Here is a 25416-nt window from a genome sequence, read left to right as displayed (position 1 = left end):
GTGACAAATTTTTTGAGTGATTCTATTTATTTATTCAAGAATATTTTGGAGTCGCTGAAATGTTACGTTTAAATGGTACAATTGTGATACTACAAATAAATATAGAAAAAATTGTTAAAGCAGGTAGAGGTTGCAATTGCACTCAACATAGGATTGCTAAGGGTTAACCCTTTGCCGTGGGGTGAGTCGAGATAGATGATGGTTTTTTAACCCTAATGACCACGATGTGACTTTGAGTCACATTTGAACTTTACTTGAATTTCTTGGTTACTCCATATTGCATTTCCAAAAGTTCTTTTGTGCTTTTAATGTTTGTGCCCTATAAACAAGAATATAACATTTTAATCGTTCCTTTTATTATAAGTGACTGAGAGTCACATCGTGGTGTGATTCGTTATAAAGACACGTGGTACGATTAGGGTTAAAGAACTGTTGCAATAACTAATGTCTAACGGAAAGGAATCTGTTTAATGATATTTATGAGTGGAGAAGGTATGAAGTAGTAAATTTGAAATGATTATTTAATGTTGCGAGATATTAATTGTATCATTGTATCCTACTGATGCCTGTTAGTATTGTTAGTAATACAATATTGATAGAATTATTGATGACTGCTGATGAGAAGGCAGTTATTCTTTACTGCATCGACAACATTTGTTTTAGTAATAGACTCTGCTTTAACGCTAAATTCCTCGGCTGCTTGCGTCTTCATTTTTCACAGCGTTAGATGGTAATCGAGGTTTCAATGAAAAACGATGTATGATTCTAGATTACAAGATAAGGCGATGTTAGTCATAAATATGTAGACTAGAGGAATCAGACTCATTACCGTATCCTGCGTGCATGTGTCATTGTACTGCGATTATGGAAATCAATTCCACTTTCTTGTGTGATTATGCGGGGAGGCTGATCTTTTATTAATGCAGCATACTTAATTTTTTGCGGGCACTTCTTATGTCATTGGACGGGATTTTTTGAAATCGAAAGGATGTTAATTGGATTCCCGGCAGGACGAGAGAATATTCGTACCGCAATGGGTGCTGCCATGGTTCCAGATATATTTATGAAATATTAGTATTGTTTACAATAGAAAGAGAAATATACGAAATGTCATTTACGAAACCTTCTTAACGCTAAACCTACCGAACAGTTCAATTGACATTTTGAAATCCTCTTACAGCGACTTCAAGAGTGCATCCATCGAGACTGTAATTGATTTATAATTCAGTTTGCGTATTGCTGAATCATCTTTAATAATTTCTCGAACAAGAATCTCTTGTCTTTTTAATAATTGCAAATGGAGGAACAAGAATGGGTCATTTTAACCCCTCTAGTAGTTTTAGTGTTAATTCAGTTAAACCGTCTTTTCTCGTGCCATACAATTGTTCACAAACATCTGTTCACCATCTGGACGAATTGTCAATTTTTCTTAAAACAAATCAGCTTCGGACATTCTAGATAAACACGGGAAACTTCTAGAAACAGTCCCAAAAACTTTTGGAAACTCCAAAATTCCAAAAACGAATCCCATCAGAAATCTCCAAATCGTCCAACTCTTCAAACTGCCATCAAACACAGTAGAACTTCGTATTATGAATCTCGCGTTAACATTAAATTTACAAAACGAGTCAATTCGACTTACCCTAAGTCTGATAAACATTATTTGGTAAATGTTTAGGTCGATTTAGATAGTATCCTAATTTCTACCATTAAACTTTCAATTTCCAAGATCTAAATGAACGAATATCAATTATTCTACGAACGACAAAATAAACTATGCAGTAAATGTCGACGAATCTACTGTTAACACTAGAACTACCGTCCAGTAAAATTGATTGTTCCGCATTTTCTTATAAAACATATAAAAATACATTTAATAACTTCTCAATTTCCTTATATTCTAGTTTGCATTTATCTAACTCAATTCCTTGAATAATTCCTGCGAAAATCTGTGCTTCCCCCATAATTGCGAAAGAAGAGACCCAAAATGGATTCTGATTCATCTGGTAGTTCTACTGTTAAACTCCGTTTCGCTTGTATTCCTTCCTTACGAACGGCTCTCGCAATAATTCATCAATGATTTCTAACCGTCTAATTAGACGTTCTACCGAATACAATGAAACTCACCCCGCCCGATCGTCCGCGAAACCAAGCGCCGACGCCCAGCGTCCTCGAAAAACCGCCGCTGCTCCCAGGAACCCGACTGGAAACAAAGAGCCAAAGAATCTTTCGTTCCCCGGCGAAAAAAAGCCGAGGAAACTTGAATTTTTCGTCGAGCGGTGCGAAAACCAGCCGGCTCGTTCTAAACTGGTCGCCGATCGGGTACGGCACCGTGGATCCGTTAAAAACGCGCGTTATCCGAACGAAAGCGAAAATGGGGAAAGAACAAAGAAGGCCTGCGAAATCCGAGAAACCGAAAAGGAGCACCGCGAAGGAACGGATCGTCGTCGTCGAGCCGGAGGACGCGCCGACGAGGCGAGGGACAGGCAAAAAAGAATTATATTAACGTTCAACCCGTCGCGGGAAGACGGAGAAAGGACGAGCGGCGAGGATCGACGGCGGGCCGACGAGTAAAGGAGAGAGCGCGATCGAATGGAACGGGACGGACGCGTTATTACCTCTGTTAGGTCTTTGGATGGCATTTTCAGCCGGCGGAGAAGAATAAAGAAAAAGAAAGGTGGAACAGCTCGAGGAGCGAAAACGACGGAGACCGAGCTAGTAACCGTGTCGGAGAAAGAGGGGGCGGCGGAGAGGGAGGAGTGCAAGGGAGATGGAAAAAGTTAACGTGGAGGGTACATAGTACCCACTTCTCGGGTTGACTAAGGAGAAAAGAAGGAGAGGCGCCTCGCGAGAGGTGGAAGAACGAACAACACGTGACCAATGACTTATATAAAGGTGGCGAACGACAGGGCGCAAACACAGAGTTCTCCTCTGCGCAGTGGAGCCGGTGGCAGCAAAAGTGATTTGACAATTTTTTTTTTCGTCGATTCCCAATTGTCCCGCTAAGGAAAAAGAAAAGAAAGAAACGTACACCCCGGTGGACAGAGAGACAACGAGAGAGAGAGAGAGAGAGAGAAAGGCAGAAACGTGAGAGCGGAAACGAGACTAACCAGACAAGCGGAGAATCCAGCGAAGAAGAGGACCGAGACATCGAACGTTTACCACGCGGGAGACCTCGTTAAAACCATGAGGACGTACTTCGTGATTGCCGCCATACTGATCGCCGGTACGTAACCCGATAAATGCCACGCGATGGTCGCGGAAAATCGATGACGTTTAGGAGGATCGTTCGGTGGGACGGGGCGGCGCGCGGTTTTTCACGCGGTCCCTCGATGAATTCCGCTCGGCGGGCCGGGCACGGGGCGATGAAAGTGATGTTCGTCGAGGACGGATGTCGCGTTCCGCCGCGGAAGTGGAGGATCAGTGTGTGACATACGCGTGTGGATCGCAGGGAGTGACTAACAGTATTTCCGTTCAATGCAGGAAACCGTCTTCACGAGATTCCGATAAGATTCAAGGAAGACGCCGTGTCACCTTGCCGTACGTTACTCCGCGCGTTACGATTTTTAAATATGAACACACGTGAAAGTAGTTTCATTCGCTCGACGGAAGATACGAAACGCTGGGCGTCAGAAATTGCGACGCTCGGTCGCGAACGTGTCGAAGTCTCCTGACAGCTGGGATTCGGGAGGATTGTTCGTACTTGTTTCGTCGATTTCGCGGGGTGTGTCGGGAGGGGTGGTATTTCGGCGCGCGGAGATTGTTCTACGTGGAGGAACCAGTCGGAAAGAAAGAATGAGATTTTTCCGTTTGAAGCTTCGTTCTCGAGGAAATCGCGTTTCATGCGTTGGTCGTGTCGCTTCGGGAAGTAGATACGGTGAGTTATGGACGGACGCGTTGGTTGGGTGCTGTTCCATACCGTGATCGTGTTCGATGGATCTCGGAGTTGATTTTCTTACAAATTTGTTCCTTCTGGTTCGCTTGGTTTCGTATGTAGAATGATTTGCCGTGGAGAATCGATTTTTATACCGGGTGTTTGAATCAATGTTTGTTCTTACATTCTTAATCGATTGTATCGCTCGAAGGAAAATATATACAATTTAATAGAATAACTATGTGTAAACACACTGTGCAAATTAGAGAATGTCGGAATTATTAGTAAAAGATAATTGTCGAGTTACCGAGCGATGAAGTATTTTGTAACTTGAATGTTTCGATGATATATCGATTAAGTTAACATCTGTTACGTAAATCGTGAATAGCATTGAAAAATAATGTTAAACATTTTCTCGAGCATCGAACACTATTTGTTCTTTATAAACTTTCCACTGACCGATTTCAATAGGCGAAGTAGGATATCCTGTCGCATAATTGCCAGTCTCGTATTTCATAATATTCTATTTTAAACTAGATCCTAGTCCACGATACCTCGAAACTCGCGCGCCATACGGTGCCGCGTGTCGGAATAACATCTGCCATAAAGTCAGTGAAAGCTGCCTCGATGTAACTCACAAAACTCGTTGTCTTAAGTTCACGTGAAAAATGTTAATCGATCTACCGTATGTCAACCGGACAAGTTTCGTTGGGAAATAACGAGCACGAAAGTCCGTAAAAATTTAAAGCCGCCTAGAAATTCGCAGGAAATCGATCATCCATTGTACTCCCGTTACAGATGAAAATATATTGGATCTCGATAAATCGAAATCTGCACGGAAAATTCGATTCTAATTCGAGTCTCACGAGAATTCCCATTGGTTACCGATGAAATTCAAGGTTTTGTTAGTCGTCTCTGCGTGCGATTGTGGCATCGAAACGAGATCGAAAGGCGGATTCAGTTTCCGTGCAAAGAGAAACCTTCTCGACCCGCATTTGCATTCTTTTTCATCCCCTTCTCCAGACTTTCCTCGTCGCAAGAGGATAACCTTGGCCCAGATCTTGACCCTTCTTTTTATCACCGGCCACCATCGCCGAAAGGCGGCTTGGCCAATGTCCATCGTAATTCTTGCTCGAAAAGAAACACGTCTGCGCAAGGATAAATCTAATGATTCCATTTCGAAGGTTTCGTAAAAACGATGAATAACATAGGAATCTCTACGTTAATTAAAAAATGGAGAACGTTTCTCTAGCTCCATAATTACAAAGCATTGAAATTTTGTTTCCTCGTTCGTAATATTTGAATAAAAAATCCCATTGACTCGCAGTATAATCGTTTTTAACTCAGTACATCATCACGTACTTTTTTTTTTAACAAAACATTCAAATATGCGCAATCGCAGAAAGTAAATCAGTTTGTACATGGAAATTACAGTGGCAGAAATATATAAATAGCATCTTGGAGTCGATTCAGACGTTTATAGCAATAATCGTACACAGTACTGTTGAATTATGCAACAGTCCACGTTTGCATCGTGCAAGAATCCGTCGGAGACCGACGAAATGCATAAATCGGAGAATTTCAGTGCACTTTTACTGGAAACCCGCTCGGGCCGTTCCAGAAGGAAATCGAATTTTATTTGATACCTTTATTTTGCCCCGCATTCCTTCGAAAATATGTGCATTTACATAAACTTCCGCGATCTGCTGTTACCTCAGCCAAAACAAGTTTAACGGGAATGCCTTTCGCAAAAATATCCATGCGAGGCCCATAAGCAAGTGCATAACATCGGTCCGACTGTCCGAGCGGGTGAACCTATCGAACGCGCAGGAAAACACCAGAAAACCGTCGGACAAAACGGACGACGCTTGATTGAGCAATCTCCACCTTCGAATTTCGCGTTTCGTAAACAGTGACGCAACGGACACGCGCGCTCCAAAAACCGTCTCCGTTTCACGCGGAGCGCCCTGCGTAATCACCGGGGATCGTTCCGTCAGCCCCGGGCCTCGTGTTTTGATAGCGGGTCCGTTCCCGAGAAAAATGAAAGTGAATATAACACACGGGCGAGGGAGGGTTGCCCCTGTGTGCGAAATCACGTTTCAGCGGGGACGTGCGCGCGCGGGCGCGTACAGTCCTGTGCGAGCGACGGAAAAGGGAGAGGTGGAGCGCGATTGTGTGTACGCGAGATGGAAAAAGAAAGAAACGGACGGCCGGGGAAGGGGCGAGAGAGACGAACAGTGGAGGCACGATGCTTGTAAGAAAGGAAACGAGGTGGCAGAGAGGGAGCATGTGCGAGGAAGGATAGATGAAGCGGAGCGAGAGAGAAAGCGATGAGTTGAAGAGCATTAGCGTAATGTGCATACGAAAGAGAGAGAGTATAGTGTCTATGGGAGATAGGTAGAAGAGAGAGAGAGAGAGAGTATGATGTGTATAAGAAGGAAGAAGAGAAGATAGAAGAGAAGTAGGTGGAAGAGAGTGAGCGTGTGTGCAAGAGAGAGAAAGAGGGAAAAAGAGAGAGGAGTAGAGAAAGAGAGCAAGAATGATGTGTATAAGAAAGGAAAAGAGAGAGACGGCGAGCGAACACGCACGGAGTAAAACGTGTTGAGGAGGGCCGAGTGAACGGGATGCTGGGAGAGCCCAGTCACGAGTCGTGTTGGTGTTGCAGCTGCTGTTGCCGTTGCTGCGGCGCGGCGGCGCTGGCAAGCCGGGCCTGGCACTAGGCCCAAAGTGAAAGCGCCCAGCGAAAGTCAGTTTGTGTCCTTACATAAGACGTTTAGGTTATTCAGACATCATACGCGGCAAAAAAAGAATAACAGATTGTTAGGCGTAATTGGCAGCCACGGAACAATGCACGATAACAGATGTGTCCCGCGGTTGACGGAGAGCCCCGTAGCGTGCCGCGGTCTGATTCCGTGTTTGCTGGGAAGATTGCTTTTCATTTCGTTGGTTCACTGCTAGACTTAGCGGTGGCTGGATTAGTTGAGTATTCAGCGGTTGCTAGATTATCGTAGAAGGTTTAGTGGTTGATGAGATTGGTTGAGAGATATGTTTGGTAGTTACTGGTTGACTAGTTGGCTAGTAGATTGCTGGATTATGGTTGCTAGATTAGTTGAGTAGAGGGTTTAGCGGTTGCTACTGGGTTAGTTGATTTGTAGATTTAGTGGTTAATGGATTGGTTGAGAACTACATTTAGTAGTTACTAGTTGCTTAGTTAGCTAGTAGATTTAATGGTTGCTAAATTAGTTGAGTATTGGATTTAGTGGTTGCTACTAGATTAGAAAACTTCTAGATGGCTGCTAGATTAGTGAACTACTATATTTAGCAGTTGATGGATTAGTTACGAACTATTAGGTGACTATTAGTAGTTACTAGTTGATTAGTTAGCTACTAGATTTAGTGGTTACTAGATTATTTGAGTATTGGGTTTAATGGTTGCTACTAGATTAGATAACTTCTAGATTTATTGGTTACCAGATTAATGAGCTACTAGAGTTAGTAGTTACTAAATCGATTAACTATTTAGCAACTAATACTTTATTATACACATTGTATTGTTCCCAGAAGAATAGGTATTCGTTCATATAAACCTTGGAAATTAATGCTTGCAAAACGAAGAATTAAGATACGTGATCGTATCGTGATCATTAAACTTTTCCTAAATAATGTTTATCGAATTTAATATCCGTGAAACTGATGGGTTCCGCAAATCTATTATTAATGGGATGAATGATTCAACGATGTTTGCATTCGAGATTTTGTTACGTGTTGCCGGACCTATTTGTCCTCGTTTAATGTGTCTCAATGAATTATTGCTAGGCAGTTCCAGATGCATAAGTTGAATGTTGAGTTACTTGTAATAGAGTCTTACCAATTAATCGATTTATTACGTAATTCGTAATTCTTTCGAACCCTCGCTTTGACGAAGGAACTAATCATCTTATTTGTCCTTTTAACGCGTAAGTTTCATTGATCCGCTTAGAACGTTTCAGTGTAACGTTCAATACATTCTCGCCCATTAATTAGAACATTTTCTCCAGTAGAAAGCTAACAAGCGACATTATCAGTCAAGAGTAAATTATTGATTTCTAAATAATTTTCTCTTTCACTGGACACCGCCGATCAGAACGACTGCTCGAGTACTCGAATGCAAATTAACCGCACCATTCATACACCGTGCAACGTACGAGACTTTAATTACTGTGTCAGCAGCTTCACTGTCAATATTTACTGCATCCGTCAGTTACGATGCACCGCATCGACCACGAAAGTCCTCGATACAAATCCATTACGAGTTTCTCTACTTTAAACATATTAAGTTCTCGCTCCGTTAACTCTCAACTTTACATTTTAACCTTTACATCAAGATTCCCTTGCGACGTCTCTAATTACTTTGCCGAGGAACAAAAAATCACGCTTATTTGCTTATTAATTACGAGAATTCTGATCGGAAACATCGAAAGATCCGTAGATCGATATCACTATTACCTCGCGACCTAAATACATTACACTCAACGCTTCTTTTCAATCATTGAGTTCGCGAAATAGTAAAATAATAGTGCTGGATTCAAATTCATCGGAAGCTTCTTAATCGTAAACACAATTTGCAATAGACAATAAATAATAAAAAAGGTGCATAATTGCAACAAAATGCACAGAATACGAGAAATTATACAAAGTATCCGCTTTCCGCAATATCTCCTAGGAAAAAGTATTCTACATTTATTCTAATGATCTTAAAAGTTCGAATTTGCATAAAGATCGCGTGGCGATAAGTGGTAATTAAATTGTTACAGTCGGGACGTGTTCATACTTCCGACAGAACGTGTTTATATTGCCACAGAATCGCCGTGAAGTCGTTGGGAAGCAAAAAACCGGCGAAGAAATGAAACGAAGAAGGAAATGGCATTTCGGCGAGCCGCGGTCAATTTTATCGTTTAATTCTCTGTGAAGGATCGGTCCGCGGAACTGGTATTTTAAAATTGTACCCGATTACCGGGATCCATGGCGCGATTAAATGTTGCAACGGGCGTGACCGCAGAAGACATTTTTAGCCTCGGACCTCTCTCTCTCCGCGGACCGAGCCACGATTTGATCGATTCGAACGCGTCATTCGATTTATACCTCATTACGTGTAATAACTCGTTTCCCTGGAAATATCTTTGAAATCGTGACCGCAACGAAAAGCTTCGTCTCGGTTACTTTCGTTTCTGAACAACGACTGTTTAAATAGCTGGAATTAGGCTCTCTTGTTTCAATCGAATTCTACCGAAAGTATTAATTATCTCTAGATTCATTTATTATGTAATTCTCACTTGATCTCTCGTGTTACATCTGTTTATATTTATGAAACGAATGAAATAGACAGTTCTCTATAATAAAGAGGATTTCATGCATTCTAGGTGAATATCAACTGTGCACTAAGAATTTAGAATATTTTAACGAGATTTTTATTCGATTGAAACTTTCATCGGATCTCTGTGAAATGTATATCAGCGCAATTGTGCAGTTTGTTGAATAAGAAACAGATTTGTCGTATGCATTGCTTCAAAATTTTTGGTTCAGAAAATTGTATTCCTCTCGACAATTTCAATTAATAAATTAAAGCAGCAGAGTTATCATGAAGAAACGTTGTGAAAAACGGTTAAAGTGCAGCAATAATAAAAAATAGTTCCTTGTTTGGAGGTTCAATAAACTTTCCCAGCCCTGTTGCCACTGTAACGAGGTCCTTATCGGAAATAAACTTTCTTATTCGTCGTCTTCTTGTGGAAACGTTTTGCCGGTTGTTATCGGGAGCGCAAAAACCTTTCGGCTTTTTGCATTCGTTGTTACGCGCGGACGTGATTGTACAACTCGATGCAGGAAGTCAGATACGATCTTCATTGTCTTGTTCGCGAGAAAAATTATTCCAGTCACTGGAACGATCGAACTTGCACTTCCTAATTTCTGAGTGTTAATGGATATTTTCTTAATCTTATCGTCGAGCTGTTGCATTCTAATTGCAGGCGACGAAACATTTTTTCGTTAGACAGATAATTATTCTTCAAGAATGTTCTTTGTTAAAAATATTCAAAAATTAAATATATTTATATAAAAATATTATTATAGATGAAAATGATAGAATAAGTAATAGTATATGATAAAAGGAGGCAGAGAACGTAATATAATATTTAATTTTTCAATTGAGATTCATATTTTTTTCGAATTACGAGCGACGACTGATTAGAAACCGAAAGTTGCTTTTGCTCATTTATTTTTGCCGGCGTCATCGAGAATCCGAGGAAGCAGTGAAAAATCGGTCCTATTTATAGTAACATTGAACTTTCTTGTTTGCTGTACATTATGTTAACATTAGTATCATGTTCACCGTGCCGTGACTAATATATGGGACAGGGCGGTTTCGAGTCGCAAGTCAGTGAGTCACAAGCCTGTGAATCAAATCTGATCCAGGAGCAATAAATATTCCATGCATTGCCGCTCCACGGTTCCCTTCTGCCGCAATGGAACATGAGCCCATTGTGTTTAGATAAAGAAAGGAAAGAAGTTCTTTGGCATTCCTTCTGGAAATCCTCTCGAAAACGAAGCCTTAACTTCATTGCAGAATCACTTTACTGACTAAACATCGTTCTTCTTTAATTTATTTACTTCTGATTGGAAGATTCTCTGTTTATTGAAATATGAAACACGAATGTCACAAATGACGACATTATTGGCAAGCGAACAGGGAAACCAGAAGTTAACAATATAGAATTTTCATCTGAAACTATAAAGATTTCGTACTATGTAGTATCAATAGTTCGAAAATAAAGAAGGAATCGGAAATATTACGAAATAAGCGATCGTTGAAGATATTATGATAATCCTATTGTCATCCTAAAGCTACCAAGGAAATTATAACTCTCCAAACGACAGACTAATCGAATTGAATTAAAATTGAATATTTCATCGAGTCAAATTAAAAGGTCATACGTGTACTTCATCGAAATTGAATACTGCATCGAATCAAATTAAAATTACATACTCCATCAGATCAAATTAAAATCGAATACTTCATCGAATCAACTCAAAATTTCATACTTCATCGAATCGAATTAAAATCAAATACTGCATCGAATCAAATAAAAATTTCATACTTCATCGACTCGAATAAAAATCGAACACTGCATCGAATCAAATAAAAATTTCATACTTCATCGTATCAAATTAAAATTTCATGCTTCGTCGTATCAAATCAAAATTTCCTACTTCACCGAATAAACTGAAAATTACGTGCTCCATCGAATCTGCTCCGAATTAAAGCCACTATCGTTACGGTTGCAGGCGCGAACGGCCAAGAATCGTTCAAATGCCCAGACGACTTCGGTTTCTACCCTCACCACATATCGTGCGACAAGTACTGGAAATGCGACAACAACGCTGCCGAATTGAAAACCTGCGGTAACGGGCTCGCATTCGACGCGAGCGACAACAAGTTCCTCACCGAAAACTGCGACTACCTCCACAACGTAGACTGCGGCGACAGGACGCAGCTCGAGCCGGCGATCAGCACGCCCCATTGTCCCCGACTTTACGGCATCTTCCCTGACGAGAAGAAATGCGACGTCTTCTGGAACTGCTGGAACGGCGAGGCGTCCAGGTACCAGTGCAGCCCCGGATTGGCCTACGACCGCGAAGCCAGGGTCTGCATGTGGGCTGACCAGGTGCCCGAATGCAAAAACGAAGGTAAGTGTGAATAACCAGAGCAAATCCTGCAAAATACCTACTACCCAGGTGATTCACTTGAGTAAGAAATTATTAAACAACGCCTTTTTTAAATCGATTGAGAAACCTTGTGCTAGATAGCTGACGATCAGTTGCCATCCGATCGGGAGCAGTGAAATTATAGAATTAAACATTTAATATTTCATTTTGTTAGGCGTTTCGAGTGCAATTTACTAAGAATATTAGACGTCAGTTTAGAATGATTCTTCGGTTTTGTATAATTGTTTTTACAAAATTCAGTTACAACTGAAGATTCTTGATCGAAAAATGTAATATCTTCGATATGAATGAGATTCATCCTGAGATCAATGAGATCAGGAAGCGAGATGTGGAGAGAAATATTATTGTACGGTTTTGATCGAGTTCCTTATGTAGATCGATTTCTTAGTCGTTAATCATAAAGCGTATGGAAATTATTACGGTTTATCGAGGAGTGAACAAAGAGAATTGAAATGGGATTCTAGAGCATAACTGAGGTGAAATCAGCATTTCACGACTTTCGATTTTCTTTTACTGTCTTGCATGTGGCTGCAGCGTGGATGATCAACGCTCGAGAAAAGGTACGGAAAAAGTGCAATGGCGTACCGGGTTTTCAGCACTTTCATGTTTTCTCTTCTATCGTTTTATTGTATTGGCTACCTCCTTCTTGTGATTCGTTAATTTGCAAATGTCTCCTACGCGAATTCCCGAGTGCCTTCTGCACTTTAAGCTAATCAGCGTCTCGTAAAAACCTCAGTAATCACTCATACCCTACACACTATTTCTCAAAACCCTCGCGTCAATGTCTCAATTCAACATTATCCAATATTATACAATTACCAAGTAACCTCAAACAAATCTACGCCATAAATCACCGAGAAACCACAAGAATGCTTCCAAAATTCATTTCTATCGGTAAATTCCGATCACGAACCTGCTCAATCCGAAAATGACCGAGTTCAGCAATAAATCGAGCTCCAAATAAAATTCCACAATACGAATGACCGAGGAGAAATTCATTTCCATCTGATTTATTCGAATAATCTCAGAATACGTGACTCCCACAACAAAACCCCGTAATAAATTCTCTTACACGGCCGACTTTCGAAGTGCTGACTTTTCGTTACGCCACCCGTAAAACGGAAACAAAAAAAGGCGGGAGGAAGGGGGGGAATGCAGAAGAATAAAGTTGTCGCGGTGAAAGCAAGCATAAAAATACCCGTTTCGAAAAATGAATGAAACGCGGTTACGTCACCTGGAAAGCCAGGCGGCTCGTTTCTCGTAACGAAACAGCGATCGGTTTCTCGCTCGCCATCTTGCAGCGATATCGTTGCCCGTTATGCGAGCCCGTGTCCGATCGTCTGCAAGAATACGTGACAATAGTCCCCCACGCACATCCTGCGCGTTTCGTCACGCGGAATCTTCGCTCGGTAGAATCCAAAGGCGAACCCTGATATTACCATTCGCCGAGTTCCATTGTCGGACAATCGCGAGGTGATACCACGCCTCTCATTTTCGCTTGCCCTCGCGTCGCGAACACTCAGAACGAAATAACGTACGAACGACGCCCGTCGTGGCAGATCGTTCGCGGGAATTTCCATAAACCGAATTCAACGAGTTGAAACTAGTAAAGTTAGAAGTTCGTTCCACAGAATTCAGGTGTACTTTGAAATTGAAATTTCTTTGAACAATATAATTGATCGAATTTTTACTCAACGTGGCTAACAACAGGTTCAATGAATAATTCTGATATTCTTCTATTCTTCAGTAATTCACCTTCACTTTAATCGTTTAACGAGACAATCCGTCTTCGTTTACTTGATTTACAGCTGTATATTCGTATATAATAATTAAATGAATGATTCAACTCATCAACGGTACAATAATCGACTCGAATAACGATGCAATTAATTTCGAAGCTGAGTGTCCATACGACCATAGAAGAAAAGAGTTGTAATGAATAAATGATTGGTAAACGAATCGTAGATGAATTCCTATTCGATCAGAACGTTTCGTTCTCGTGTTTCGTCGGCGCGGATAAAAGTTCGGGCAGCTCCGATATTACCATTCACCGTCTCCCGTCTGGATGGCAGCGATCGCAAGGTGGCACACCGCGGTTAGACCATTTTCTCCCTTTCCCCGTGTTCCCGCCCCGATCTCACGCGGCCGTGTCCCGTTTGTTTCGTCGCATTGCGCAGAGGTCGCGGGAGGTTTCACGTGTCCGGCCGCGGGCGAAGTGAGCGGAGCATCCGGCAGCTTCAGCAGACACGCCCATCCCGAGGACTGCAGAAAGTATTACATATGTCTGGAGGGTATCGCCAGGGAATATGGCTGCCCCATTGGTACAGTATTCAAGATCGGCGACGCCGACGGCAGCGGAGCCTGCGAGGACCCCGAGGACGTTCCCGGATGGTGAGTCGCATTTCTTCACCTTGAACCCCTTGACAATATCGTGTCAGGCTCGGCGAACATTTTTAACTGAATTCGAGAAATTTTCATCTAGAAGTATTTATCTTTGTTTAGTATAAATGAAATACTTTTTTATTATCAATCGTTAACTTTTGAGGTACAAGTGGCAGGCTTGTGGCGAACACTGTTAACTGAATTTGAGAAATTTAGATCTAGGAATATTTATTTTCGTTTAATATAAATCAAATATTACTCTTCTATTATCAATCGTTAACCTTTGAAGTGAAAATGACGAGAATTTTTTACCGAATTCCAGAAATTTAGATCTAGGAATATTTATTTTCTTTTATTGTAAATGAAATATTACTCTTCTATTATCAATCGTTAACCTTTGAAGTGAAAAGGACGAGAATTTTTTACTGAATTCGAGAAATTTAGATCTAGATATATTTATTTTTGTTTAATATAAATGAAATATTGCTTTTCTATTATCAATCGTTAACCTTTGAAATAAACTAGCATCGTGAAACAGACGAGAATTCCGATTACGATTCTAGAAATATTATAAGAGTACCTATCAAGACTATCATTAGCTTACATTTTAGATAAAGTCATTTAGTCGTTTCTCCGAGAAACTGTTACCTTCATAAAGTTTCAATTGAAACCTAAACGAAATAGTGTAAACCTCAATCGATGGGCTAAAACTCGCTATCAACCTCCGTCTCGTTATCCCCCAGCTATCCAACCAGAAAATGTCAATCCAATTTCGTTTTCTACAAAAAAAAAAAGAAAGAAACAGGAGACCCGAGACTTCCTCGTTACGTTTTCACCGGCGCTGAATTATAATTAATGATGTTGGAGCGAGAGATAAAGGGAGCGAGTGCCGTGTCAAATTTAAATATGTCGAGAAAGGCGTCCAGACGTTACGTAAAAACGAATTCTGGACAAACCGGGTATTATACGGTCCGTGCTTGATTACGGTATTTTAAAAAAAGCTACAAGCGACGGGAGGTTGAAGGGGGGGAGGGAGGGAGAGGGACTGGAAGTCCGTCAGGTGTTTCTTCTTTTTCGAGTGACGCAATTGAACGGATATTCCCGATATACGCGCACCTTGCTCCTGGTACCGGGCTGATAGGTTTTGCGTAACATCGGCGTCCAAATGTTGGTAACACAATATTTACATAATGCCCTCGCGAGGACAGGAATAACGTGTGTGAAAGCTTGCACGCGAAACGTGCTTCGGGGGAAAAAAAGAGTTTGGGATCCTTTTATTTCGATCGAATCCGACGATAACCGTTCCCTTGACTTCAATCTGACAGACTACGAAGTTGGATCGCTTTACTAACGTACTTTCGTCTTCGATAGATTGGATTTTAGGATTTCGTTGAGGTTCTAACGTCGAGTTTGAAGAAGAAAAGGTATTAAGCAATGGTCAGAGGAGAGATGTAATTGATGTTTTCCTTAAGTAATATTAATATGTTTATTTAGGGGTTTGTCGATGAATACACGGTTCGAATATGTTCGACGTCGTGTAACGATAAGGACGATAATGATCACTAACGAACACGAATTGAACTGTAACAAGTGCTAACGAGATTATGATGCCGTTTTGAATGATTAATTTACTAATCAAGATTCTAGAACCGTCTCCCCGTAACAATGTGTTAATAATGATACTGTTGTTTAACAACGAAACTGTCTAACATTCTTTCCTTGTATATGTATCGTGTGTTTCACGGAGGTTTACGCTGAAAGAGACTCTTTGTGTGGTATTCCTGATTTACTCTTGGTGGAATGTAAGAGCTTGAGGAGATTTCGATCTGTGACTGTTACATTTGAGAAGCTGAAGTCTTGAAATCGCATTAATTCGAAAAATCAAATTCGAAATTACTCAATTCGAAATTACTGAACTCGAAATCACTCAATTCGAAATTACTCAATTCGAAATGACTACATTTGGGGTTACTAAATTCGAAATTACTCAATTCGAAATTATTTAATTCGAAATTTTACTAAATTCGAAATTACTAACTTTGGGGTTACTAAATTTGAGGTTACTAAATTCGAAATTACTAAATTTGGGGTTACTAAATTCGAAATTACTCAATTCGAAATTACTCAATTCGAAGTCATTCAATTCGAAATGCTCAACACAGAAATAACGAAATTCAAACCCCGAACCCGCCGAAGCAACGAATTCATCTTCGAAACGCACGAAACCGAGAATCCCAAGACACCTTCCGTCAAGAGTGAAGACACCGTGATTAACGGAAAGAGAACACGAAAAACGCACGGGAACGGATATGGCGCGCACCGTTCACGCATGTCCTAACCCCCGGATTTTTCCCGGTTCTGCTTCGCAGTGAGGATTACTACGGTGACCTGGACCTGAAGAGCATCAGGAAGAGCGAGCTGCTTGCCGGCATTCAGAATACGGGCGAGACCAGGAAGCCCCTGGGTCAGGGCAAACCGAGGCCCCCATCGGCACCTGCGAGGCCCAACGCACCCCTTCAAGAATAATTTCCACCCCCGCCCCCTACACTCCTTGCTCCGCCCACAACACCTCTGCACCCTCTTTCTATTCCCCTATCTCGCGTTCTCTCATTATCCCCCCCCTCTTCTCTCTCCATCTGTCCCATCGAAGCTCTCTGTTTCTTTCTCTCTCCTTCTGTCACACACCTACACCTACATACGCACACGTACAAGGATACAAAGACACAGACGCACGCACACAGAAACACGAAACGTACTCATTACAATCTCGAGCGAACAACCCTGGTGTTCGATACCTCGACATATGTGCCGGTGACTATGAAAATGGCTTCGGTCGGTGATCCACGAGAAAATTACGAGGGTTATTCGTTTCTCCCGGCATCCGCGGAACGGTCGAAAATTAACGGAGGAATTCTGATTACGTTCGAGAGAGGGTCGTGCACCGGTGGCATTGAACGATTCCACGCGATGAACGAGCGTCTTAGACTGAAAAGACAAGCGGACCCGAGCCATTCCCGTGGTCACGGGCTGTTATATGTAACGCCGAGAGTCAAGAGTGCGCTCGATTGCGTCGCGTTCCCCTTCGGCGTTCCCGTTCCATTCGAATTCTTGGACTCGTATCCCGCGTTCCCAGCATGAGTCCAGGAAAGAGAGAAATTCGCAGGGACGAAAGCCGAGGCTTCGGCTTCGGGAGATTCCGTGTCTATCTACAGGGTCGCGCCAACCCGAGGGTGCAACGTTCACGGAGCAGGAAACGAATATCTAATACCGATTTCGTGCGCCCAACGTCTAGTTCGAATTATGCAACGCAGTTCGTTAATCGTGTGGAGAGAGACGATGTCCTGCGACGGTTTTCGAAAGATCGCAACGATGTTTCTCGATGTTTCAACGGTAGACCGATCGAAGTTTAGCACCCGGCCGGCGGATACCTTCGGCGCGCCCCTATTTATATTAATCCCCTGAATCGCGGAGGACGGACAACGAACGTAGAACTTTACCGCGCCGGGCTCCCTGTTTCGACTTTCTGTTACTTTCTGTTAATTATTCGATTAGCTAGAGGAATAAAACGCGCGCGAAATTCTTAAGAGACTGATCCTAAGCTCGTCGGAGCGCGGCGGAGCGGTTCAAACCTGCGGACGGGGTCCGATCCCGCTGTTTTCGAGCGACATTCGATATTCGGAGACATTGAAATTCAAGTGACGATCGTGTCGTCTCATCGATCGTATTCCCTTCGTTCTTTCTTGCCTGTCGCCGGCCTCTCCCGTTTGTCTTCCGTTCGCTGCCGTCGCCCGCGTCCTCCTATTCGCGCGGCGTCCGGCTCGGAGGAAGAAAATGGCGGACGGCGGGAGAACGCTCCGCGATCACGAGACGGCGGGGAGTTTACCCCGCCGGACGAGTCTCGCGGAGGAAATCCGAGGAGAAATTCTCGCGGGCGGAGAACGAACGATTTTCTCGATCCCCCGCACTCTTGGCCCCGGTCGAGCATGCTTGCGTTTAAGCTAGACTCATCCGTGTATTTGTAAGTAATGTGAAAGATTCGTATAATAAATGGAAAAATATTCGTAAAAACGATCACGTGTTGTTTCTTTCTGCTTTCTTCGTTGTCTCTTCTGTTTCTTCTTGTTTCCGTTTCGAGAACTCGATCCTCCCGTTCCCTCGGTGTGTCCATGTTATACCCTCTGTGTTGCCTTTTCGTCGGGCGTTTAACTTGCGGTGATCGTCGTTCGGCTAACCACGTTGCATGAATAAAATAACACACGTATTTCCGTGGTCACGTGTGCCACTTTGAATAATATAACGCACATTCGGAGAAAATCTCCCCTGTCACGTGTAACTCTGCTCTTGGAATTGTTCGCAGGGAAACTTGTGCCATCCAGTAGAGTGCTTCGACACGTTGAATGCCGATTTCATCGAGCGATGTACACGAAATGGAGAACGCATGATATTGAATTATTGAACTGATTTATTATTATACGTTCGTCTAGCTGAAAGTTCATTAGCTAGCATTATTTGTGATATAGAACGTTTGCAGGTAATCGTTTAAAAGTTCAGATCGTCGTTTCATTCAGTGGGCTATAGTAATTCGATTTGATCGGGGACCACCCATGGCATTCAACGTGTTAAATTGAGTTCATTGCACGCAACTTTCAATCGCATGGATCTTTATGGGAATGTATTTGCGACTAATTCGACGCTGTGCTCGTTGGCCTCATCGTTTTCGTGTTCCTATGGTGTTTTATGATATTGGTCCAAGGTTCGTTTAGTTTAAGCAATCTCCATTGGGGCGAATAGGACTGATTAGAGTGGTTCAGTTAGTAACGTTCCTCGTAGAGTTGGTTTTATTTTGTTTGAATCTTTATTGAATTTATAGCGATCGATCGCCGTGAATAATGAACTTGAATTGATTGAATAGCGAAAAGTACTATGGCGACGTGGACCTGAAGGCTCTGCGCAAGCTGGGATACAGGAAGAAGTGAGAAGACACCGGGGATCGCGCGGATCACGAGAACTGACGGGAGATTATCGAACGGATGAAAATCTGTCGGTATTTCCCCGACTCCTCCGTTTCAATGAAGAATGTTTATGGAAGCAGATAATTTTCGTTAAACGAAAATCGCTCGGTATGAACGATTATCAGTTGTTACGTTACAATAATTTCATTTAGCTTCCTAAGTTATAATTCCTCGTATTAAATTAAGAACATTGAATCGTAGAAATTTCGTATGGTACATAATGAACAATTCAGAAAAGCTCGTGTGCGATTGAAAATCAAAATGTTATTAATCATGTGTGTATATAATTTTTCCTGTGGTTGTAATATGTGAAGCCAACGGAAGATCATCTCATTCCATGATTGTACACCAAATTCCTATAGGTAGATTATTGTAGAGTGTAAACTTCTGTGTAAATAAGTATCGCAAAAATAAATGTTTATCGTATAACATAACGTGTTTATTTTTATTGTTTCACTTTAATATTTTTAACTCTATGTAGATTTATAATAGAGACAAAAGTATTCGGAGATCCTAACAAAATTATCCTAAATGTCCTGACTGAAATCGGATCATTCGGATAACATAGTTCTTTATTTTTTATTTAAATGATTCTAGTCTCAAGACAGAGAAACAATCAACATAAAAATATATTAATAAAAATAGAGACTATAACCAAAAAAGTAATCGGAGATCTTAAAAAAATTATCCTGAATGTCCTGACTAAAATGGAATCATTCGGATAACATAGTTCTTTATTTTTCATTTAAATGATTCTAGTCTCAAGATAGAGAAATAATTAACATAAAAATACATTAATAAAAACAGAGACTGAAAGTAAAATAAGCATACAACTTACCTTTACAATAAACAACGGCGGCACTTGCTGAACTATGCATATAAAACTGCAAGATGAAAAGAGTGTGCTTGTACCCCTCGCCACTTCCATATTACGCTCTGTTATATCAACTAAGGCTGGTTTTGCATGGCAGCGCTATAAATCATAGAAATGATAATCAAAAATATAGAAATTTTCTTTCTTAGATTTCTTACTTCACGGATTAAAAATGAGCGCGAATGAACGAAATATTTGAATGAGGTAAATATTTCATCGAACATGAAAGTTTGAGAAGAGATTCTTGTGTTAGAGATATTGCTCAAGCGAATGCTCGAATGAAATTTCATTTTTAAACAAATAAACAGTTTCTTCCAAATTACAAAATAACCTTTAAAGTAACTGTCATTAGCAAATTCATTGATATATAATGAAATATTTTGTGCAAGTATTTCATCACTTTCGTAATATTTAATAAATTTAAACTCTAATACTCCTCGTTGCTCACGAGAAGACCTTTGAAAGTAATGCCGATCGCATTGGTCAGCTTTCATCTTTTTTCATTTCAGTTTCAATACCAATTTGCTATTCGTCAATACGGTTACGTATGACCAATTAAAACCATAAACAAAATCCCTAGCGAGAGACTTTCTTACCTCTGCGCCGACCGGGGGCTCATCTCACGAGCAAAGCGTAATATTTACTTTAAATAAATTTATTTATTTCTCTCAGAATATAATTGTACATAGATTTTCATTGTACATACTGTGTTTTGTACTACGACAATTGAATTGAGTTTATGATACATTATAAATGTAATTTATATTGCCCATTGAAATAAGGAATACTTTTATAAAGTATAATCGGAACATTCTTTTTATTTCTGTGTTACAAAAAGGTGAGATATAAATGTGTAAAAATGTAAAAGAAAATGAGGGGACAGCCAAGATAGTTAAATAAGAAAAGTTAACCTTGTGAAAAGTACTTAACGAATAACTCTGAAAGAAGTGAACACAATATTCGTTATTTTAATTTTGTTTCTTTTATAGTCCCTGTTCTAAATACTATGTGAAAAAACATTGTTATATCATGTAAAACTTAAATGTGATTTACAACATTTCCTTCAACTAGTGGTTAAAGTAATTAGTAAATAAACAATTCAATGACTACAATGGAAGCTAATAAACAAGTCTTAGATAAAAAAGAAACTGTGATTATACCTATGAACTTCTCACATGTCAACAATTTAACTACAGATGAGCATATATATAATTTATTTAACAAGCGCTTCCCACTCATAGATACTGAGTCTTACTCATTACCTAAACCAGAAACATTGTTCACGTGTCCTATATGGGAAGTTGAACAACTACAAAAACTAAAGAGAGAGTTGAATAATGTAAAGAATTCGTTAAATAATTTTAACCTTAATGAATGGCATTCGCATACGCAATATAGAAACAGTGCAAAAAATGTTATGCTATACTTAAGAAAAAAAATTCAAGCAGAACTTCTAACTCAGGCATGGTGTAAGTTCTATGAATTAGTATCATCTTATCCTCTAGTACCAGTAACTCATATTAATAATAATAATGGACACTTTAAGTCTGTTCATTTGTGTGAAGCACCTGGAGCATTTGTAGCATCCTTAAATCATTGGTTGAAAACAAATGTATCTGACATTCAATGGGATTGGATTGCTACAACATTAAACCCATGGTACGAAGGTTATTCATCGTCTGAAATGATTACCGATGATAGATTCATAAGGCATACATTAAATCATTGGTGCTTTGGAGAAGACAATACTGGGAACCTTATGAATTTAAAAAATTTGAATAAGCTCTTAAAAACAACAGAACCGCATGACAATATATACTTGATTACTGCTGATGGCAGTACAAGCTGTGTAGATGACCCTGGAGAACAGGAGAATATAGTAGCACATTTACATTTCTGCGAAACTGTAGCTGCCCTGCATCTTTTATGTACTGGGGGTAGTTTTGTATTAAAAATGTTCACTATTTTTGAATGTCATTCAGTATGTTTAATTTACTTAATTTGTTGCTGTTTTAATAAAGTCAGCATAGTAAAACCGGTAACAAGTAAAGAAGGAAATTCAGAGACTTACATAGTATGCACAGATTTTAAGGGGCAACCAGTTGTGATACCATATTTGGAAGAGCTTACAAAATACTATGAATGTCGTCCTAAAAAAGCAATGTTCAATTACAGTGATATTCCATCTGCATTTATAGAAACAATTATAGAGTGTAATAAGTTTTTCAATTATCATCAACGTCTGGTCATAATGAATAATATTGTTACATTCAAATCAGATAATGATCAGATGTTCAATAATATAAAGCGAATTCAACATATAGTTGCCAACAAATATATCACGGATTATAACATAAGAAAATTGACATCGGGAGAAATTGTGGGAAATACAAAATTGGAAGCATACAATACTGTTAACGTATGTAAAAGGCTAACACTTGGATCTTATAATGAACGTTGCAAACAACAACATTTATCACCATTGGATCAATTAAAAATTTTGTTTAGTGATTCCAATAAAATAAAAATTGATATCCCTTCTAATAGAATTCTACAAGTAAGATATTCTCTTTTAATCGAACTTGAAGTTTGTTTACAGTACAAAATAAAATAATGTTTTGTTTATAGTTCAAATTCATTGAATTGCCAAAAGATTTACAAATTTCTTCGGGGAAAATATTCCATAGAGTATATTCGTCAGGATTCTGTCGTCATGGTATCTTAAAAATGAAAAACCATGTTGACGATATTCTTATTAATATGGGATACAAAACACAGTATCCTTCTGCAAAAACTGTAAGCCAATTAAAAGAACAAATTCTTAATAAACCGGGATATAAAGTTTTAGCATTTCAATACACAGATGTTCATGATTGTCATAAAATAATTGACAAAATTTATGATACAATGCAAAACCTTAATACTGGAGACACTTTAATATTAATTGGTTATTCATTGCTTACCCATCTTAATGTTGGACTTCTTTATCTAATAAGTTGTGCTTTTAATTCAATCACTCTAAAATTTTGTAATAACATTGGTTCAAAAATTACATTGGAACACTACAATTATAATATGAAGATACTAAAGTGCTTAATTGATGTTAAAGCTGCTTCTTCTAATATTCAAGGAACAGAAAATGCTATTTTACATATTTTTCCTGCAATATTTTTATATGGTAAGAATAATTGGTACATTCTAGTTAAATGTTTATATTTGTACTATGTTTCTATTATACTTTCTCTTTTTGTAGACTGTGATCTGTTCTATCCAATATCGAATATTAATCATTGGGTTATAAAATCATACATTCATTATGTTTCCACTATGGTACAAGAAAATAGTGGAATTAAAGAGGAAAAGTAATACATGATATTTCTATAACATGTAAACAACTATTGTTGTACCAATATTTTTGGTATAATAAACTATAATTTTACATTTCTAAATGGTGTATCTTTTCTTGCATATTTGTTATTGTAACAACACTGTTCTATTTATATTAAAAAGTAACAATTCTTGGTTGCCTCCTTTTTACAAATTTCATTTTGTTTATACACAAGCAGCAATTAGAAAATCAAAACAATTTGCAATATATTTTTTTAGGTCGATGTAAATTACTGTCATGAAAGTTGGTATAATTAGTAGCTATATTCGTCTATTTTCAACTGAACATGTACCAAAAGTATGTATTGTTGGTGCGGGTCCTGCAGGATTTTATGCTGCGCAACAATTATTAAAGGTGTGTAAAAAATTTAGTATAAATACAGTATTTTCATAGTATAATGATTATTTCGTACAGACTTCCAGCAATGTACATGTGGATATAGTGGAAAAATTACCAGTACCATTTGGTTTGGTACGTTTTGGTGTTGCTCCAGATCATCCAGAAGTTAAAAATGTTATTAACACTTTTGAGAAAACAGCATCTAATCCGCGTTTTCAATTTATAGGAAACGTTAATGTAGGGAAAGATGTTACTATAAAACAATTGCAGGAAATTTATCATGCAATTTTGTTGGTATGAACAATGAAAATGTATATATTTCTATTTATTTTTAAAATCAAATATTTAATAATTCGTTATTTTAGACATATGGCGCAGAAAAGGATAAGGAACTCAATATACCTGGAGAAAATTTGAACAATGTGATATCGGGTCGACGATTCGTTGGTTGGTATAATGGAGTACCAGCAGACAGCAATTTAAAACTTAATTTAGATGTAGAAGAAGCAGTTGTGCTAGGACAAGGTAATGTCGCTATAGACATTGCAAGAATTCTATTAACACCAATAGACAAATTAAAGGTACATTTTAAATCTTCGATCAACATTTTCATAAAAATATACTTTAATAATTTACATGCGATTAATCACTGTTTCAGAATACTGATATAACATCGTTTGCCTTGGAACAGTTATCGCAAAGTAAAGTGCGTAAAGTTTCATTGGTAGGCAGAAGAGGACCATTACAAGTTGCATTTACAATCGCTGAACTACGCGAAATAATAAAGTTAGATGGTTGTAAAACTTATTGGCGCGCAGCTGATTTTGAAGGTGTAAAAGACGTTGTTGGTACTTTAGCGAGACCACGAAAAAGACTGACTGAACTTATGTTAAAGTCTGTAGAAGAAACACCTACAAATACAACGCCCGACATAAAAGAGTTACATCCAATATTTTTGAGAAGTCCTTTAGAATTTTTAGGTTCTGATAGTGTTGATAGCATTAAACTATCAATAAACAAGCTTGAAGGAGATAATCTACACAAACAAATTGCAGTATCTACTAGTTCATTTGAAAAGATTCCATGTGGTTTAGCATTTCGTAGCATTGGATATAAATCTGTACAAATAGATGAATCAGTGCCATTTGATACCAAAATTGGCTGTGTTAAAAATGCAGAAGGCAAAGTTGTGGATAATATTTATGCTGCAGGTTGGGTTGCAACAGGTCCAGTGGGTGTCATCTTATCAACAATGACAAATGCCTTTAATGTTGGTGCATTGATAAGCAAAGAACTATCAGGGGTAGAAAATAAACCTGGATCAGTAGGACTACGCAAAATTCTTGAACAAAGAGGTATATATTCAGTGTCATACGACGACTGGAAAAAAATTGATAGAGTAGAGTGTGAAAGAGGGAAAAAATTAGGGAAACCAAGAGAAAAGATAGTTGATATTAATGAAATGTTAGAAATAGCTTCAAAATAATGAATACATAACAATGTATATTAAACGAATAAAACAAATTAATTCTGTGTACCAATTTTTATTGTTTATACTATAGCACATTAATAAACAAAATTATAATTATAACGCTTAGATTTATTATATAAAGAAAATATTTAACTCTGCTCCGAATTCTGAAAAGGAAAAATAAAATCCTAGAGACAATATTCCTGCTGCTCCTGCTTAGTGAGAAAGATAAAAAACAACAATAATTTTTAAAAATCCCACTTCCTTATTCCAGATTGGTGGCGCCACATAGTGCTAGACTGCTTAAACTTCTAGTCA

General features: G+C 39.2%; 3 protein-coding genes across 21 annotated transcripts in view; 2 read left to right on the top strand and 1 right to left on the bottom strand.

Annotated features, from left to right (window-relative positions):
• LOC116430669 (protein obstructor-E) overlaps window positions 1-20001 on the bottom strand; it is a 119507-nt gene extending 99506 nt beyond the window's left edge. Inside the window, exon 1 of the mRNA XM_076371852.1 lies at window positions 19865-20001. Coding sequence (XP_076227967.1) covers window positions 19865-19904 — 40 coding nt within the window. The 5' untranslated portion in view covers window positions 19905-20001. The remainder of the gene's footprint in view (window positions 1-19864) is intronic.
• Gasp (Chitin binding Peritrophin-A domain-containing protein Gasp) lies at window positions 2906-19436 on the top strand. 2 transcript variants are annotated; one of them, XM_031985063.2, is made up of 4 exons: window positions 2906-3226; window positions 11192-11593; window positions 13810-14023; window positions 18927-19436. In XM_031985063.2, exons 1-4 carry the CDS (start codon window positions 3187-3189, stop codon window positions 18988-18990), a joined length of 720 nt encoding a protein of 239 aa, XP_031840923.1. In that variant the 5' UTR covers window positions 2906-3186; the 3' UTR covers window positions 18991-19436. The 2 variants fall into 2 exon arrangements, with proteins under 2 accessions (XP_031840923.1, XP_076227966.1); XM_076371851.1 differs by lacking the exon at window positions 18927-19436 and adding an exon at window positions 16384-18085.
• A 448-nt stretch (window positions 20002-20449) lies between the features above and the next one.
• Window positions 20450-25196, top strand: dare (NADPH:adrenodoxin oxidoreductase, mitochondrial). Of its 18 annotated transcripts, none has more exons than XR_012999645.1 (6): window positions 20450-20738; window positions 20890-22457; window positions 22529-23078; window positions 23154-23262; window positions 23507-23642; window positions 23703-23725. XR_012999645.1 is itself a non-coding variant. In XM_031985058.2 (6 exons), exons 2-6 carry the CDS (start codon window positions 23588-23590, stop codon window positions 25111-25113), a joined length of 1224 nt encoding a protein of 407 aa, XP_031840918.1. In that variant the 5' UTR covers window positions 20451-20738; window positions 23507-23587; the 3' UTR covers window positions 25114-25196. The 18 variants fall into 18 exon arrangements, 12 of the variants coding, with proteins under 12 accessions (XP_031840918.1, XP_031840922.1, XP_076227961.1 ...); XR_004235752.2 differs by lacking the exon at window positions 23703-23725 and adding an exon at window positions 23731-23749 and having other exon boundaries at window positions 20451-22457; window positions 22529-22696; window positions 23010-23078; window positions 23154-23318; XR_004235753.2 differs by lacking the exon at window positions 23703-23725 and adding an exon at window positions 23731-23746 and having other exon boundaries at window positions 20451-22457; window positions 22529-22696; window positions 23010-23078.
• The last annotated feature ends 220 nt before the right edge of the window (window positions 25197-25416 follow it).

Source organism: Nomia melanderi, chromosome 11, assembly GCF_051020985.1.
Source record: "Nomia melanderi isolate GNS246 chromosome 11, iyNomMela1, whole genome shotgun sequence".
Lineage (NCBI taxonomy): Eukaryota > Metazoa > Arthropoda > Insecta > Hymenoptera > Halictidae > Nomia > Nomia melanderi.
This window is presented reverse-complemented; position numbering and strand designations above follow the sequence as displayed.